Raw genomic sequence first — 16,486 nt, forward strand, 5'->3', positions numbered from 1 at the left:
TTTACTGGCGTGAGGGCGGGGCCACCTGTCACTCACATGAGATTGACCAATAGCAAACCACAACCATCCAATCAATTCGCCCAACTTTTGTTCTTGTTTGAGAAGCCGTTCACTCGGATATACATCACAGTAGGGAAGAAACGACTATTGCATCTTCTGTTTCATGCCAACTTTTGAAAGCATTCTCCAGATTATGATAGCGGTTCTTATGTGGAATGAAAAAGAAGTTATTTTGCAGATTGCCCATGCTGCTTTTTTCCGCATGTCAGAGACCAGGTACTGTTGATAGGCACAGAATGCCACTAAAAATCAACATAAATGTATATGGCTAGTATTTTTTTAAGAGAGGCACTTCAAAAGAGTCCGCACACTCCACAAAAGACGATAAAATCAAGTGCTTTTACTGAGAAAAAAGGCAAGTGTTTTGGTCACATGCGACCTTTCTCAATGCCAAACTAGTATTTTTTTAAGCCATACAATTAATTTGCGGGAAAGACTGAAATGCGAGTTATTTGTAATGACATCACATAAAAAAATCTAATAAAAAAGGCTTAAGATTCTGAAAACCTTTTTCTCCATGGAAGAAAGAAATTCATACTGGTCTCCAACAGCATAATTTCTTATTTTTTTGTGTATTTAATAGACTAATTCCACCTGAAGGGGGCTACATTTTTTCCTAGAACAATCCACAAAAGTTTTTCCACAAAAAATATTTCCAAAAGTTTATGGTCGGTAAAAAAAAAATTTTATTATTATTTTTTTTAACGAAATGAATACTTTAGTTCAGCAAGGATGCATTAAATTGAACAGTGAAAAACATGTATACGCTACAAACAAAATTCTGTTTTTTCATCAAAGAATCCTAAAAAAATTATCACAACTCTCACAAAAATATGAAGCAGCACAACTGTTTTCAACACTGATAATAATCAGAAATGTTTCTTGAGCATCAAATCATCATATTAGAATGATTTCTGAAGGATCATGTGACACTGAAGACTGGAGTAATGATGCTGAAAATTCAGCCTAGATCGAAGGAATAAATTACATTTTAAAATATATTCAAACAGAAAACAATTATTTAAAAATCTAATAATTTTTCACAATAGAGGTTTAAAAAAAAAGAAAAGTGAAAAAATCTTACAGACCCCAAACTTTTGAATGGTAGTGTAAATAAACTGTTGTCATTGAAGGTTTCGTGTTAACTTTTATGAAACAAATGTATACTAGGTTACTGCAGTTCAAATTAAAAATCATAACCTTCAAGCAGTTCATAGAATAGTGCTTTCAGTGTACAACTGCTGCAGTGTTTGACCCTGTAACAGTTCTGCATTTTACACTCAAGATGTTTAATTGCGATGTAAAATATTGTAGTATTGTTGGTAGACACAAAAATAAAAACACATTCACATAAATAACTGGACAAAAACACCAGCTGCAGTAGATGGAGAATAGTGTTTTATTTGCTTTGAAACTTGGTGTGCTTCTACAAAAAGTCAGAAGCCAAACTTTGGAAAGGCAGTAACAAGTCATAAGAGAATGAAGAAACTTCAGGAAAACTGATAAAGATCCAAATCTCTCGGTCTGATATACTATCAGGTTTGTGAGTTCTTGCCCCTGCTTCTCATGAACTAAGGAGCCCACATGCTGTGAAATCACAGGATGATAAAAGCAGGAAAACACTCTTAATGTGGTCATAACCAGCGCGGTGTATACTGTGATATTGCTGTCTTGGCTGACAGGTTGCAGTGTTTTTGCAGCAGGTTTAAACAAGCATCTGACCTCCTTGTAGGGTGTAAATGTGTTCCTGTTTAGATGCATGCGGACATTACTGCCAAATGAAAGGAGGAGAAGAACAAGAGAACGGAGAGCATCATCATGTTGCGCTTCAAAAATCAGAACCAGACATCACTCAAATAAATGTTATAGAAGATCTGACCAGAAAATATCTTAATCATTACAAGTCTATATAAATACATCACTTTAACTAACGGCAAAAATTAAATTAGAATTGAATCACATGGTTTGTACACGGTAATTACAGTTTGGTTCACTGCAAATAGAAGTTTAAAAGGATAGTTCATCCAGAAATGAAAACTCAGTCATTATTATTTACACATCCTTCTTGTAATTAACTGTCCACATTTTGTCCATGCAATACCAAAAGAAAAATCTGAAGAATAATCACGTGTCTCATTTCCATACATAATCAAATAATGCTTCAAACAACTCCCTGTTACATATATTTAAAAAAAAAAAGATGATTAAATAATGACAATTCTCCTTTTTTGGGTGAACTAACCCTTTAACAACCTCACTAAAATATGTATCATCTCCTTAAGTTGGACCCTCTCAATTAACACCACTACTAATCAGTTCAGGAACCAAAATAAAGTCTATTAAGACTGAGCAGAATCTCAAACAAAGGTTTGTATCGTCCTTCGCTGACCCTAAATCAGACGTGCCCGGTTAAACTGAACTAGTGACAGACATTTGTACTGATACTACTCCTGTTCAACCTCTGAATCAGAGTCCTGATGTACATTCCTTCAATCTGAACACGCATCAGGAATGAGTGTTTTTCTTATGCTTAAATACAAACACCATCATCACAAAGCAACGTAAACCATCAAGACTGTTTTATGTTTCTAAGCAGAGGCTGCTGAACTCTCGGCCGACATTCGTGACGGATCGTTGGAGGAACACAGCAGGACCGGCTAATACACCATCAGAAAACCAGAGAGAGTGGAGGGGGCAAATGAAGATGTGAACACCAGAGGGATGCATGTTATCAGAGACAAGCAGAGGACCAGGGTGTGTTTGATCCGTGGAAATCATTTAAGTCACTTCTTGGGGGGGCTGTAGGGCTCCAGCAGCTGCTTGGAGAAAGTGTTGACCTTGTCCGCTCCTCGAACCTCGTGAGGCAGCAGAGGCAACTTTATTATGTGGAAATCTTCATATAAATCCTCCATCTGAGAGAGAGAGAGAGAACGAGAGGAAAGGGAAACAGGGGAGGGGAAAAAAACAAAGAGGAAAAGGATAAAGACAAAGAACCACAAAAGGAGGAAGAGGAAAGAAATGCAAAGAAAAAGAGAGGAAAAGACAGAGGAAGAGAAAAGGAAAAGAGATACAACATTAAGTAAAAAGAGGGAAGAAAAAAGGAAAGGGGAAATGTAGAGGGGGGGGGGGGGGGGAATTGGGAAGGAGAAGGAAAGAGAAAAGAAAAAGTAAGGTGCGAAAACGAGAAAAAGAAAAAAAAGAAAAGAAACAGGACGAAAACAAAGATGGAAGGGGAAAATAGAGAGGAAGGAAAAGATAGAAGAAAGAATATGTAGTAAGGAAAATGAGAAAAGGAAAAACAAAGGAAAGAGGAAGAAACCAAAGGCGGAAGTGGAAAATAGAGAGAAGGGAAAAATAGAAATATTTAAGAAAAGGATAAAGAATAAGAAAGAGGAAAAAGGAGAGGAAGGACAGTAGAAGGGAAGAAAAAAGAAAGGAAAAAAGGAAGGAGAAGACAAGAGAACAGGAAAAGTAAGGTCAGGTACAAAAATTTAAAAAAGGGAAAAGGAAAAGCACAAAAGAAAGAGGAAGAAAGCGAAGAGGGAAGGGGAAAAGGAAAAAGGAAAACAAAGGAAAGTTGAGACAGAACAAGTGAAGAAAAGAATAATCATTAAGGAAAAAAAGAGGAAAAGAGAAAAGTTAAGAGGATGAGTAAAGCCAAAAAGAAATGTATACAGGAAAAAGAAGAAGAAAATAAAGTGGGAAGGAAAAGGAAAGAAATAAAACAGAACAGGAAAAAAATGGGGGGAAAGCATGAAAGAAAAAGAAAAAATAAGATGGAAAGGGAAAGGAAAAATCAGGAGAAGGTAAAGAAAGGAAAATGAATTGATCTTAATCATATCTAGTCTATAGAAATACATCACTTTAACTGCACATATTAAATGAGATAAATTGGCAACACCACAATAGGGTTCATTTGTTAACATTAATAACCCATTACCAAACATGAACTAACAATGAGCAATACATTATTACAGCATTCATTAATCTTTGCTAATGTTAGTTCATGTTATTTCCGTGCATTCATTTGATCTTAATAATGTACAAGTAAATGCTGAGATTAACATGAAATAGGATTAATAAATGCTCTATAAAGTGTTGTTCATTAGTTCATGTTAACTCATGTTAAGAAATGAAACCTTGCTGTAAAGTGTTCTGAATAAACTGAATCTAGTCAGGGCTTTCATCATGTGTCAATTGTCATAAGTTGTCCCACCTGGTCCAGATACTTGGACTGGATCTTGTGTCGGGCTTCACACATCTTGCAGGGTCTGTCGCTGTCGGGGAAAACCAGCTGGTTGACGATAATGTTGTGCGTGTCGATGCGACACTTGGCCAGCTCCTGAATCAAGCGCTCCGTCTCGTACAGAGACAGGAACTCAGCGATACACACGCAGATAAACGTCGTCTGCTCCTGTGGGCATCATGACAGGAGTCAACATTACACGTCGGCCTTTTGGATTGTTTTATAACACATCTGTCCAGGCATTGCCAGGGACACTCACCGGGTCCTTAAACTGCTCGCTGACTGAGCGGATCACGGGCAGCGTCTCCTCCAGTTTAGACGCCAGCTGATCTGCATTCATGTCTCCCAGGCCCAACATGTTACACATCTGCAACAGTCAGACAGAACTACACTTAAACCCTATATTTAACTCCATTAAATCTCAAAGCAAGCAAGTTTTCTACGTTTCATCACAAAACTTTTCAATGCTATTTCACAAATATTCCATTTCCCAGAATGCAGTGCTGACACCTGTGAGATGAAGGGGCTGATCTGGTTCTTGATCTGCATGAGGCGGCCCAGTCCTCGCTCCACGATGGTGGGGAAGTTGAGCAGACGCAGAGTGTGTCCCGTCGGGGCCGTGTCAAACACCACCACTGAAAAATTCATGCCTTTCACTAACCTACAGAAGAAGAAGAAAATTAATGAAATAAATTAGTTATTTTAAACATTTTATTATTAATAATGATAAGGATTCATCATATCATATCATATCATATCATATCATATCATATCATATCATATAATATAATATAATATATATATATATATATATATATATATATATATATATATATATATATATATATACAGTGAGGAAAATAAGTATTTGAACACCCTGCTATTTTGCAAGTTCTCCCATTTAGAAATCATGGAGGGGTCTGAAATTGTCATCGTAGGTGCATGTCCACTGTGAGAGACATAATCTAAAAAAAAAATCCAGAAATCACAATGTATGATTTTTTAACTATTTATTTGTATGATACAGCTGCAAATAAGTATTTGAACACCTGAGAAAATCAATGTTAATATTTGGTACAGTAGCCTTTGTTTGCAATTACAGAGGTCAAACGTTTCCTGTAGTTTTTCACCAGGTTTGCACACACTGCAGGAGGGATTTTGGCCCACTCCTCCACACAGATCTTCTCTAGATCAGTCAGGTTTCTGGGCTGTCGCTGAGAAACACGGAGTTTGAGCTCCCTCCAAAGATTCTCTATTGGGTTTAGGTCTGGAGACTGGCTAGGCCACGCCAGAACCTTGATATGCTTCTTACAGAGCCACTCCTTGGTTATCCTGGCTGTGTGCTTTGGGTCATTGTCATGTTGGAAGACCCAGCCTTGACCCATCTTCAATGCTTTAACTGAGGGAAGGAGGTTGTTCCCCAAAATCTCGCAATACATGGCCCCGGTAATCCTCTCCTTAATACAGTGCAGTCGCCCTGTCCCATGTGCAGAAAAACACCCCCAAAGCATGATGCTACCACCCTCATGCTTCACAGTAGGGATGGTGTTCTTGGGATGGTACTCATCATTCTTCTTCCTCCAAACACGTTTAGTGGACCAAAAGTTCTATTTTGGTCTCATCTGACCACATGACTTTCTCCCATGACTCCTCTGGATCATCCAAATTGTCGTTGGCAAACTTAAGACGGGTCTTGACATGTGCTGGTTTAAGCAGGGGAACCTTCCGTGCCATGCATGATTTCAAACCATGACGTCTTAGTGTATTACCAACAGTAACCTTGGAAACGGTGGTCCCAGCTCTTTTCAGGTCATTGACCAGCTCCTCCCGTGTAGTTCTGGGCTGATTTCTCACCTTTCTTAGGATCATTGAGACCCCACGAGGTGAGATCTTGCATGGAGCCCCAGTCCGAGGGAGATTGACAGTCATGTTTAGCTTCTTCCATTTTCTAATGATTGCTCCAACAGTGGACCTTTTTTCACCAAGCTGCTTGGCAATTTCCCCGTAGCCCTTTCCAGCCTTGTGGAGGTGTACAATTTTGTCTCTAGTGTCTTTGGACAGCTCTTTGGTCTTGGCCATGTTAGTAGTTGGATTCTTACTGATTGTATGGGGTGGACAGGTGTCTTTATGCAGCTAACGACCTCAAACAGGTGCATCTATTTTAGGATAATAAATGGAGTGGAGGTGGACATTTTAAAGGCAGACTAACAGGTCTTTGAGGGTCAGAATTCTAGCTGATAGACAGGTGTTCAAATACTTATTTGCAGCTGTATCATAAATAAATAGTTAAAAAATCATATATTGTGATTTCTGGGTTTTTTTTTTTAGATTATGTCTCTCACAGTGGACATGCACCTACGATGACAATTTCAGACCCCTCCATGATTTCCAAGTGGGAGAACTTGCAAAATAGCAGGGTGTTCAAATACTTATTTTCCTCAATGTATATGTATATATATATACATTGTGTATATGTATATATATATACATTGTGTACATATACATTGTGTATATATATACATATATATTATATAAAAAAGTGTGTGTGTATATATATATATATATATATATATATATATATATATATACACACACACAGTGAATATATATATATATATATATATATATATATATATATATATATATATATATATATATATATATATATACACACACACAATCTTACTTTGAATAATAATGATTTAGCTTGTTTTATTTATCTTTATCTATTAACACAATTTTAGATGATAGATAAATAAATAATTTATTTTATTAGTTTAAACATTTAAATATATAGGGATCTATTGAATGTGTTGTGTGAATAGTGTACGCCATCTAGATGTGAAAAATAGTACTGCATAAAAAGGCTGGGATAAACTGAGCTTTAAATTTGTAGGACTGTTTGTTTATTGAATTATGTAATTCACAGTACTCCCTTCCCTCATGAAAGACAATAAGTGCACTTTCACCTTTACATGATTTTCAGATTTTCAAACACTGTTTTGCTTTGAAGAATTTGTGATTCATTTTGGAGCTTGTTTTTCATTCATGACTTTCTATGCTCTGTTGAAGAACTGTTTGAAATGCAGATGCTGGAGAAAATGAAAGCTAAATCACATCTGGTCTAAATAACCTCATGACAAGAGCTTTTCAAAACACGCTTTTGAAAGATTTAGACTACATTTTGAGGTCATTACAGTGGAATAAGTTCAACTCATCTGACCTCATGACCTCTGCGTAGCTCATGGCCTCATCGATGCCGGGGAAAGCACTCATGGCTTCCTGCATCATCTTCTTCCCCATACTGAGCATGTTGTCCTCCTCAAAGAACTCATCGGGCAGCTCTGCCACACCCAGACTGGGGTCGATCTCCTACAAAGACATGCATTTCATCATCTAAATGGAGTTATGTTCAATTCATTTTAAACACAGGCATGTTTAACTAAATCTCAAACAACAAGGGCCTTTAAGCCAGATAATAATACATTGTTTCTGTAAAGCAATCCCAGTTTCATATCACTCTTGCAACATCTTCACGGCCATTTTGTGTTTGTGTGAGGCAAGAACAGCACAAGTTCTTGACGTGAATCACACACGTGTTTAAGCATGTCCCACGTGTCTCAACTTAATTTTACTAAAATGAGATGTAGGGCTGGGCAAGACTAGTTAGTAAAACTAACCAGTTTAAAAAATCAGCTTTAAAGGGATAGTTCACCCTAAAATTAAATGTTATCATTTACCCTCATGTTGTTCCAAACCATAGACTGTAAAAAAAAGATGGACGACACCCCTACACTCTCTTCCATTGGTGAAAACTGAAGCCCCCAAAAGTCCTAATATGGCGCTGACATCTTGCACAGATTTGGGACCTGCTTCTGCGCAGTAGTGAGCCGGAAGTAAAGCCGCGATATCAAGGTCCCGACCTCACTCTCACAGAAACCATTAGTACAATTTACTGCAGAACAACTCATTATGTCAGTGTGAAATAAACCGTTATGGACATGTAGAAATTAAAGCTGAAGCTCCAATCTCCTCCCGAAAATCCCCCAAAAAGTCTGTTGGTGCCTAAGTGACTACTTCGTTTAGAGAAGCTGTCAATCACAGCTGTCGATCATGACGTCACATTTCCATTTTTATAGCAGCATCAAATAACTAACTACGGCCAAACTTATTTAAAAATAATTAACACCTAAATTTACATCAGCGTAAAAAAAAAAAAAACTACCTAAAATGACAGAAAACATCTTCGGAAAAATTTATTTGAAGTGTAATTTGATTGTTTAGTTTCCATCGCATTAATTCGACTTCATGGGGAGGCGGGCTTTATGAGCTATACTGGGACCAGCCAGCGATCGAGGGCGATCGAGACGCTTTGCCTTCAATTTTCTGGACTCGAGCTTGTTCCAAACCCGTAAGACTTGTCCATTCATAAAGAGATTGTAAAATCCATTTTAATCTAGCGGTTTAATCCATGTCTTTTGAAGAGAAACAATCGCTTTAGTATATCGCATTTAGGCTTTTATTTACATATAAACATTGATCAACGAACATAAACAGAAGCTCAAACGTGCTGCGTAACACCAGAATGAACCTCATTGGTTCTTGCAGAAGCTCAAACGTGCTGCGTAACACCAGAATGAACCTCATTGGTTCTTGCTGAAGCTCAAACGTGCTGCGTAACACCAGAATGAACCTCATTGGTTCTTGCTGAAGCTCAAACGTGCTGCGTAACACCAGAATGAACCTCATTGGTTCTTGCTGAAGCTCAAACGTGCTGCGTAACACCAGAATGAACCTCATTGGTTCTTGCTGAAGCTCAAACGTGCTGCGTAACACCAGAATGAACCTCATTGGACATGAGGGTGAGTAAATGATGACAACTTAATTTTTGGGTGAACTATCCCTTTAATAAGGTTGTGTATATGGACTAAATAGGTGATGCTGGTGAATTTAGAGCTGTTGTTTGAAGTGTACACACGGTATTTAGTGAAAACAGTGTGTGTCGTTGATAACGCACCATGGCAAAGAGGTTGTCGTAGCCCTTGACTTTGGTGGGCACCTTGGAGAACTTCTGGTCGAAGGCATCTGAGATGTTGTGTGCTGGATCTGTGGATATGATGAGGACGCTCTCTCTCACCGCCGCCAACTGAACCGCCAGACTGCAGCTGTGACACAAGCCAAAAACAACACTTAATTGAATTCTAGATCATTCACATCAAGAGAAGAAATCAATTACATTGCATTATTATCGAGACAAACTTTCAATATTGGCTTGACAAGCCTTGGCTGTATTTTTTCAGCAAAATAGTAGGCTATGCTTTCTTTATCAAGCCAACACAAAAACGACAAGTGAACTTAATTATTTATGGTCAATAGGAAAAATCTAGGAAATAAGAACAGTTTGTGAATCAAGCCATTTATAAACACCTGTTGCTGTGAAATCACATATCATATTATGATTAAAGTGGCTCTATAGGTGGCAGAGGTTTTCAGACAGAAATGTAACTTAAATATGAGTTGTTTAGATGGCTAATACCACTCACTTTCATTCATCTATTTGTCTATCTGTGATAGTTAAATAAATTATAATGAATAAGAATAATTATTCACAAGGAAAGAGATTTTAAAAACTACTCGCACGTGACGTGTTTTTCTAAAATTTCAGAAATGACTATTTCAACGTAGGTTAGGTTGCAGGTAGATTATATTTAGAGATGTGTTTGTTTTTAGTTGCAGAGTGTTTTAACCTGTATTTTACTACAGTAAAACAGCAAATATGTATGAATAATCTTCTGTGATGTGTTGCAGCTAAAGCAGCACTGACAGCTAACAGCCTCTCAACAGCAAAAACACTATCGTCTGTTCACCCACCTGCATGTTGTCTTGCCCACGCCACCTTTACCCCCGACAAAGATCCATTTGAGTGATTTCTGCTCTATAATATTCTTCAATGTCGGCTCTAAAGGCTCTACATCAGGCGCATCTTCAAACTCGTCTTCCACTGAAGCTGCCATCTTGCTCTCAAGTCAGTTGGAATACACCAAAGCGGCAGCTGCACACTCCGCCATTTTGGCTCCGCAACGGTAGAAACAACGCACTTTAACGGACGGGCATTAGATCCAAAATGGCCAAGATACGGTGATCAGTGACGAACGGAAGTGTGCTGATTACTCTGATGACTCAGCCGGACTGCACCAACTACTTTCATTGAACAAGAATATTCTAGAAGTGGTCATTTAGATTGATTTCTTATTTGAATGAAATGTAAATACACTTCTAATAGTAATATCACATTTTGGGCGAGTAGTAGCTTGAAACGTTTGATATTTCTCTCATGCATTGTTCATTTGCGAATGGAAGACAGAATCACACAAAACTTTGAAGAATTTGGCAACCTTTATTGTGTTATAATCCTATTCTTGTGCCATTATTGCACATGAACAAAACAGATATTTTAATAGCATGTCTGTTATCTTTTGTTGGCAAATGTACATTTATATGGCACCAAGCAACTCTTTTTTAAAAATTAAATTCATTTTATTGTGAAACAAAATATAATGTTGTGATGATTGTACTTCACATATTTATTACATCTTTTTTTACATTTGTGTTGTGCTAGAGCTACGTTTCAATTCTGAATCGAACAACGGGGAAGAAAATCAAGTACGGTAACTCATCCAATACGATATCTAAGAGCAGTATACGTTGATTTCAAGATTTTCAGATGCTGTTTTTGGAATTCAATCACATTTTAAGTCACAATGATTCAGTACAAAGATACAAAGGGAGGCTTGAGCAGAATGGAATATTTTGTGAATATAGTCTGAGGCCAAACATGGGGTTTTTAACACTGTTCAGTCCGATTAACATGATTAAGCCAGCACGATAACTGAGCAAACAAAACGACAAAGATGAAAATCTTCCTTTTTGCACAAGCAGTTCAAACTGTGACAGGTATAAGGTCATATATTCAGCTAACATACGGAAAAGACAGTTTGAACAGTATCAAAACTGACTGAAACATGTACTCATTTTTTTTATTTCAGTTTGCACGAATCAGGAAAACAACAAGAAACAACTTTAAAGCCTTCACTGTAAATGTCGACTTTCAGTCAGCAACATTTGAAAGGTGCACAAAGTTTGGTGATTGTATCATTATTATTCTCTTCAAAAAAATAAAGAAAGGAAAACGACTAAATACGGTCCCCACAGTTCTATCCAAACAGACAAGGCAAGGTCAAGGCGAAGCTAAATGGGGACATACAGGATCCAACATTTAACCAAAAAACAAGCATTTAGAGTAGATGATCCAAAAACCAGTGTAAAAAGGCAACTTACATCCCAGAACCTGGAAAACAGCAGCTGACAAGGCAAAACTCAGAGTCTACCAATAAACAACCTCATCACCGACCCCGTTATGAACACAAAACGATGCATCACGACACACTGGTCATTTATTAAGCTATTTGGGTGCATCTATCCGTAGTGATCAGGGACAGAGAACGGAGAAAATCCTGGAAAAAATATGTAAAACTACCACCTCAAACACCTGTTAGTGCATCACGAGCTTGCAAGTAAAAACAAAAACATTATCATGGCACACGTTCTACTGTAAATCAGGTTTGCTCATGTAATTAAGTTTTTTCAGCATTCTAATTTCAGAGCCTTTAACAGGCACATTCACAGCTAGCAGAAATAAAACTCCGCCCACCGGACTCAAATTCAGAAAGGGACAATCTCATTGGCGGAATGGGCGGGTTTCATATCCAATCAGAGGGACGCGATTGCACATTTCATGAACTCCATTAGAAGAAAAAACAATAAAGTACACAATTGATTTATTCAAACCCTAAATGGCTCTTTAAATCGGCCCTTAAAACACTCTATCTTCATTAGAGTTGCTTCAGTGTTTTTTTTTTTCATTTTGCCAAACTTGTACACATGTATATGTGTTCGAAAAGCGCTTTGACATGCAAGTGACAGGCCTCTTAAATGTAACACTGGATCCTGTTTTTACAGTCTGTCAGCACACACACACACACACACAGTCACGCCACCTTCATTTGTTCATTCTACTGTCCCCAGCGTGTTCATTGCATTATCATTGGCACGTCCCTCGGGATGCGCAGGCACTCTCAGTTGGTCTCGTAGGAAGACAGCAGTGCGGCGTCGACCGGCTCCATACAGGAAGGGCAGGTGAAGGAGCGCATGAGCCAGGCGTCAATGCAGTCCACATGATAGATGTGCATGCAGGGCAGGAACCGGATCGGGTCGCCGTACTCAAAGTCCATCATGCAGATCACACACCTGGGGGCAGATGTCATGAAGTGACATTTTTACTTCATACACACTAAAAACAGTTTCCACACATATTAGGATCAGTGTTGGGGGTTACTCATTACAAGTAACTTGAGTTACGTAATCAGATTACTTTTTCAAGTAACTAGTAAAGTAACGCATTACTTTTAAAATTTACAACAAATCAGCTGAGTTACTTTTTCATATAATGAGTAATAATAATAAGTTATTTTGTTTTCCCATGTATTGACTGACAGCTCTCTCGTCCCCATGTTGAGACAAATCGAAGTGCAAAGGCGTGTGTGTAAACATGCATTTACTCATCTCACTTGCACACAAAAAAAGATTCAATATTCCTCAAAATGAATAAAATCAGTGAAATGCAGAATCAGAATACTATGCAAACCTCCAATAACTAAATAGGTTAAATAAAATGCATTAAAAATGCTTTTTTATGCATTTAATCTCACTTTATTGACCAATGTACTTGCTTCTGACCTTCGATGATTCAGTTAAACCATAATCAAAAATGACTATATATTTCTGTGTTTTTATCGCTAAAGTAAGTGTTAAACTTTTTTCTCCTGTATCCTGTTCTTCCATTATCCAGAACAGCAGCTGAAAGGGTTTGTTTGAGCGGCGCCCTCTACTGTACACACGTGAATTTGCATTTCCTTCAGCCTGAGGCTTATTATTTCACTTTTGGTGTGAAAGGATCTTTACATTTGCCCAAAAATACAACTTTTTTGTTATAAAAAACAAGCCCAGCCAGGGTGAAAAAAAGTAAGGTAACGCATTACCGTTCTACAAAAGTACCTAAGCAACACAATTAGTTACTTTTACAAGGGATGAACGCAATACTGTAATGCATTACTTCTCAAAGTAACTTTCCCCCAACACTGCCCTGGATACCACGTACTCTTTGATCTTCTTGTCGGACGGTTCTGAGCCCGGGTCGAAGATCCCCCGGGGCAGGTGTTGGATGAGGCCGATGCGCTGAGCGATACGGACCTGCTCCTCCTCCGTCAGCTGAGTGGCCAGGCGTGTCTGACTGGGCGTGGGATGGTACACTGGCACCTGCACCTGCTCCTGGGGGTCACGAGCGTTTGATCACATCGTTAATAAAGCCCTCGTGTGGTTAGAGCGCACAGGACGGCTTATTAGAAACAGGAGGAATGGATCAGGGACATGTCTTTGAGGCAGCATCATTCAAAGCATTGCAAACACTTCGGTCCTAGAGAGCCACTGTCCTGCAGAGTTTATCTCCAACCCTAATCAAACTCACATGAACCAGCTAATCAATGTCTTCAGGATTACTAAGGCTACAGGCAGGTGACGGGTTTTTTCAGGACAGTGGCTCTCCAGGGCCGAACTTGCCTACCTCTGCTCTAGAGTGTAACAAAATAAAGGAAATGGCATAAACATATTCATCGATATAAGTCTGTGAACGCAACCATTAGTAGATATCTTCATGCCATATGTGATGAAAAATTCTTTTTTTTACTGCCCTTTCTCTTTCATTTTAGATTAACTTTAAAATGGGCAAGCTTTAAACTTAGAACCATGTGTCATTTTTTACTTTATTTACACATCCCAAACTTTTCTGAAAAATAAAATTAAATCATTAATCTTTTAATTCCTTTAGCAAAATTTTACAGGGTCAATATGTTTACTCAAATACACTCATATATTTACTGATTGAATTTAATTTAATTAAGCGGTATAGTCCAAATTGTCTGAAGAGACACGATCGCTTTATATGATGAACAGATTTAATTTAAGCTTTTATTCACATATAAACATTCATCAGCGCACACAACAATTATTATAAACGTAAGCTCAGGCATGTTTACTTGACGTGCGAGAACCAATGAGGTTCATTCTCGTGTTACGCAGCACGTTTGAGTTTCAGCAAGAACCAATGAGGTTCATTCTCGTGTTACGCAGCACGTTTGAGCTTCAGCAAGAACCAATGAGGTTCATTCTCGTGTTACGCAGCACGTTTGAGCTTCAGCAAGAACCAATGAGATTCATTCTAGTGTTACGCAGCACGTTTGAGCTTCAGCAAGAACCAATGAGGTTCATTCTAGTGTTACGCAGCACGTCTGAGGACCAGTGAGCTTTGTTCTTGCGCATCAAGCAGGTTCGGTTAAGCTTCTGTTTGTGTACGTCATAATTTTTTATTATATTAAGTGATTGTGTCTCTTCAGAAAATTTTAACCAAACCGTTCAATTCATATGGATTAGTTTTATGATCTCTTCATGGACTTTTTGAAGCGTCAAAGTGGTAGTTGCGTAGACAGTCAACGGAGGGACAGAAATCTCTTTTTCGATGACCGATCCCTTTAAGATGTGCTCTGAAACCCTTTTAAACATCAGGACACAAAACAAGAAACTTTTGAAAACAATTAAAATTCTCAAGTTTTTCATGTAACTGCCAAAACACTGACTTTTTTGTTTGTTAGTTTTTTTCACATGTTCACTCTGTTATATTATTGTTGTTTTTTGTTCTTTTGTCTTGTTTCAGAGTAATAATTATACATTTAAGTACTGAGTAAAATCAATATCAACAGGGTTGTGTTTAGGGTTAGCTGCAAGCAAGTATTCATAATTCACTGTTATCACTTTAATAAGTAGCCTACATGTAATATATGTAAGAAGGACTCTAAAAAATGTTTTAATTGATTGTAACAAAGTAAATACAATTTAAAAAACTACAGAGTAAATTAGTCATGTAAATGTCATAACAATTACGTTGTGTCGCAAGTTTTGTAGTTTTAATGAAATAAGTATAGATGTGTTTCACTTTAAGGAAGTATTTCTTTAAAATGTAAAGCAGGCTTTCAAAAGAATGTTCTGGCAAAGCTCAGACACTTTGTTACTTTTAATCATATTTTAAAAATATGTCATAACAATTCTGATATGTCTTTATTTATTTAAATTCTTTAACAATATCTTAATATAGTGTTTATACCCTAGAATGCCTTAGTAGTACCAAAGAGTCCATAACAATGGTGGTACATTTTTCACAGTCAGAGGTCACAATCAATACAACCTGCTAAAGACACAGTGGTATGACCAGCTGCTTTTCTCAAAACCCTGCCAAGTGCCAACAGAAAACTTCACCTGCTGTTCTTGTAGATCAAGATCACACAGTCAGTGCTCTTTACTACCATACATAACAGTTATCCCAAACAATCTGAGCTTGTCTGCAGTCAGACAGTATTGTGAGCCGCTGAATGTCTGTCGCTCGGACAGAGCTGTGGTTATTTCACACACACACACACACACACACACACACACACCTGGTAGGGTGGCGGAGGCTCTCCGGGCAGACTCGCCCCCTCGGACTCGTTCAGCAAGGACAGATCATCAGCGCCTTGAGAAGACAGACAGTTCCCCATTGAGCTGACCCTAAACGGCACAACAGACCCTTCAAATTCAGGCCTATGTGGCCTTTAAAAGACTCAGTTCTGTCCGCGGATCGTCCTCTCTGAAGCCCGTTGTGTCTGGTGTCTGTCTATGTAGAAAAACAAACGCCTCGCCAGCCAACGGTTTCGATTTTCACACACACAAAATAATATGTTTTAAAAAGCCGTAATCCTGGTAAACGTTCACTTCCCGGTTGGTTTAATCCTCACGGGTGTGCCCGCTTTGCGTGACATATAATATGCAGTTATTATGGCCTGTGCAGGGCAATATTTTTAGGTGAAACCTCTTGACGACTCCATATCTCCTTTCATTGTTTACAAACTCTTGGACCGGAAGTCGGTTGATCTGTGGATTGTGGGTAATGTAGTTTTTGCACAGAAAGCTGCCATTGAAACCAAATATTTGGGTGCCCATTTCGCTTTTGTATATCTAACACTATTCTAAGAAATA

At 38.1% G+C, this 16,486-nt stretch overlaps 2 protein-coding genes across 2 annotated transcripts; both read right to left on the minus strand.

Moving 5' to 3' along the window:
* Window positions 1-1,437: 1,437 nt before the first annotated feature.
* On the minus strand, window positions 1,438-10,388 carry get3 (guided entry of tail-anchored proteins factor 3, ATPase). Its single transcript, XM_079860009.1, has 7 exons — window positions 10,178-10,388; window positions 9,324-9,471; window positions 7,530-7,678; window positions 4,817-4,967; window positions 4,566-4,673; window positions 4,277-4,474; window positions 1,438-2,972 (listed from the first exon to the last, which is right to left on the minus strand). Exons 1-7 carry the CDS (start codon window positions 10,318-10,320, stop codon window positions 2,844-2,846), a joined length of 1,026 nt encoding a protein of 341 aa, XP_079716135.1. The 5' UTR covers window positions 10,321-10,388; the 3' UTR covers window positions 1,438-2,843.
* Window positions 10,389-10,686: 298 nt separating this feature from the next.
* rnf11a (ring finger protein 11a) lies at window positions 10,687-16,374 on the minus strand. The gene is made up of 3 exons (XM_079860025.1): window positions 15,910-16,374; window positions 13,524-13,693; window positions 10,687-12,613 (listed from the first exon to the last, which is right to left on the minus strand). The coding sequence occupies exons 1-3, from the start codon at window positions 16,006-16,008 to the stop codon at window positions 12,442-12,444; spliced, it is 441 nt and encodes a 146-aa protein (XP_079716151.1). The 5' UTR covers window positions 16,009-16,374; the 3' UTR covers window positions 10,687-12,441.
* Between the last annotated feature and the right edge of the window lie 112 nt (window positions 16,375-16,486).

Source organism: Squalius cephalus (genome assembly GCF_949319135.1).
Source record: "Squalius cephalus genome assembly, chromosome: 2".
NCBI lineage: Eukaryota > Metazoa > Chordata > Actinopteri > Cypriniformes > Leuciscidae > Squalius > Squalius cephalus.

Excerpts from the sequence above, each read along its gene's own strand:
- get3 (XM_079860009.1), bottom strand. The coding sequence starts at position 10,320 with ATGGCAGCTTCAGTGGAAGACGAGTTTGAAGATGCGCCTGATGTAGAG. Across the intron at positions 4,968-7,529 it reads AGCTACGCAGAGGTCATGAG|GTTAGTGAAAGGCATGAATT; the intron begins GTCAGATGAGTT and ends CTTCTTCTGTAG. Across the intron at positions 4,674-4,816 it reads TCAGCCCCTTCATCTCACAG|ATGTGTAACATGTTGGGCCT; the intron begins GTGTCAGCACTG and ends TGACTGTTGCAG.
- rnf11a (XM_079860025.1), bottom strand. The coding sequence starts at position 16,008 with ATGGGGAACTGTCTGTCTTCTCAAGGCGCTGATGATCTGTCCTTGCTG. Across the intron at positions 13,694-15,909 it reads AGCCTCCGCCACCCTACCAG|GAGCAGGTGCAGGTGCCAGT; the intron begins GTGTGTGTGTGT and ends CGTGACCCCCAG. Across the intron at positions 12,614-13,523 it reads TCCGACAAGAAGATCAAAGA|GTGTGTGATCTGCATGATGG; the intron begins GTACGTGGTATC and ends ATCTGCCCCCAG.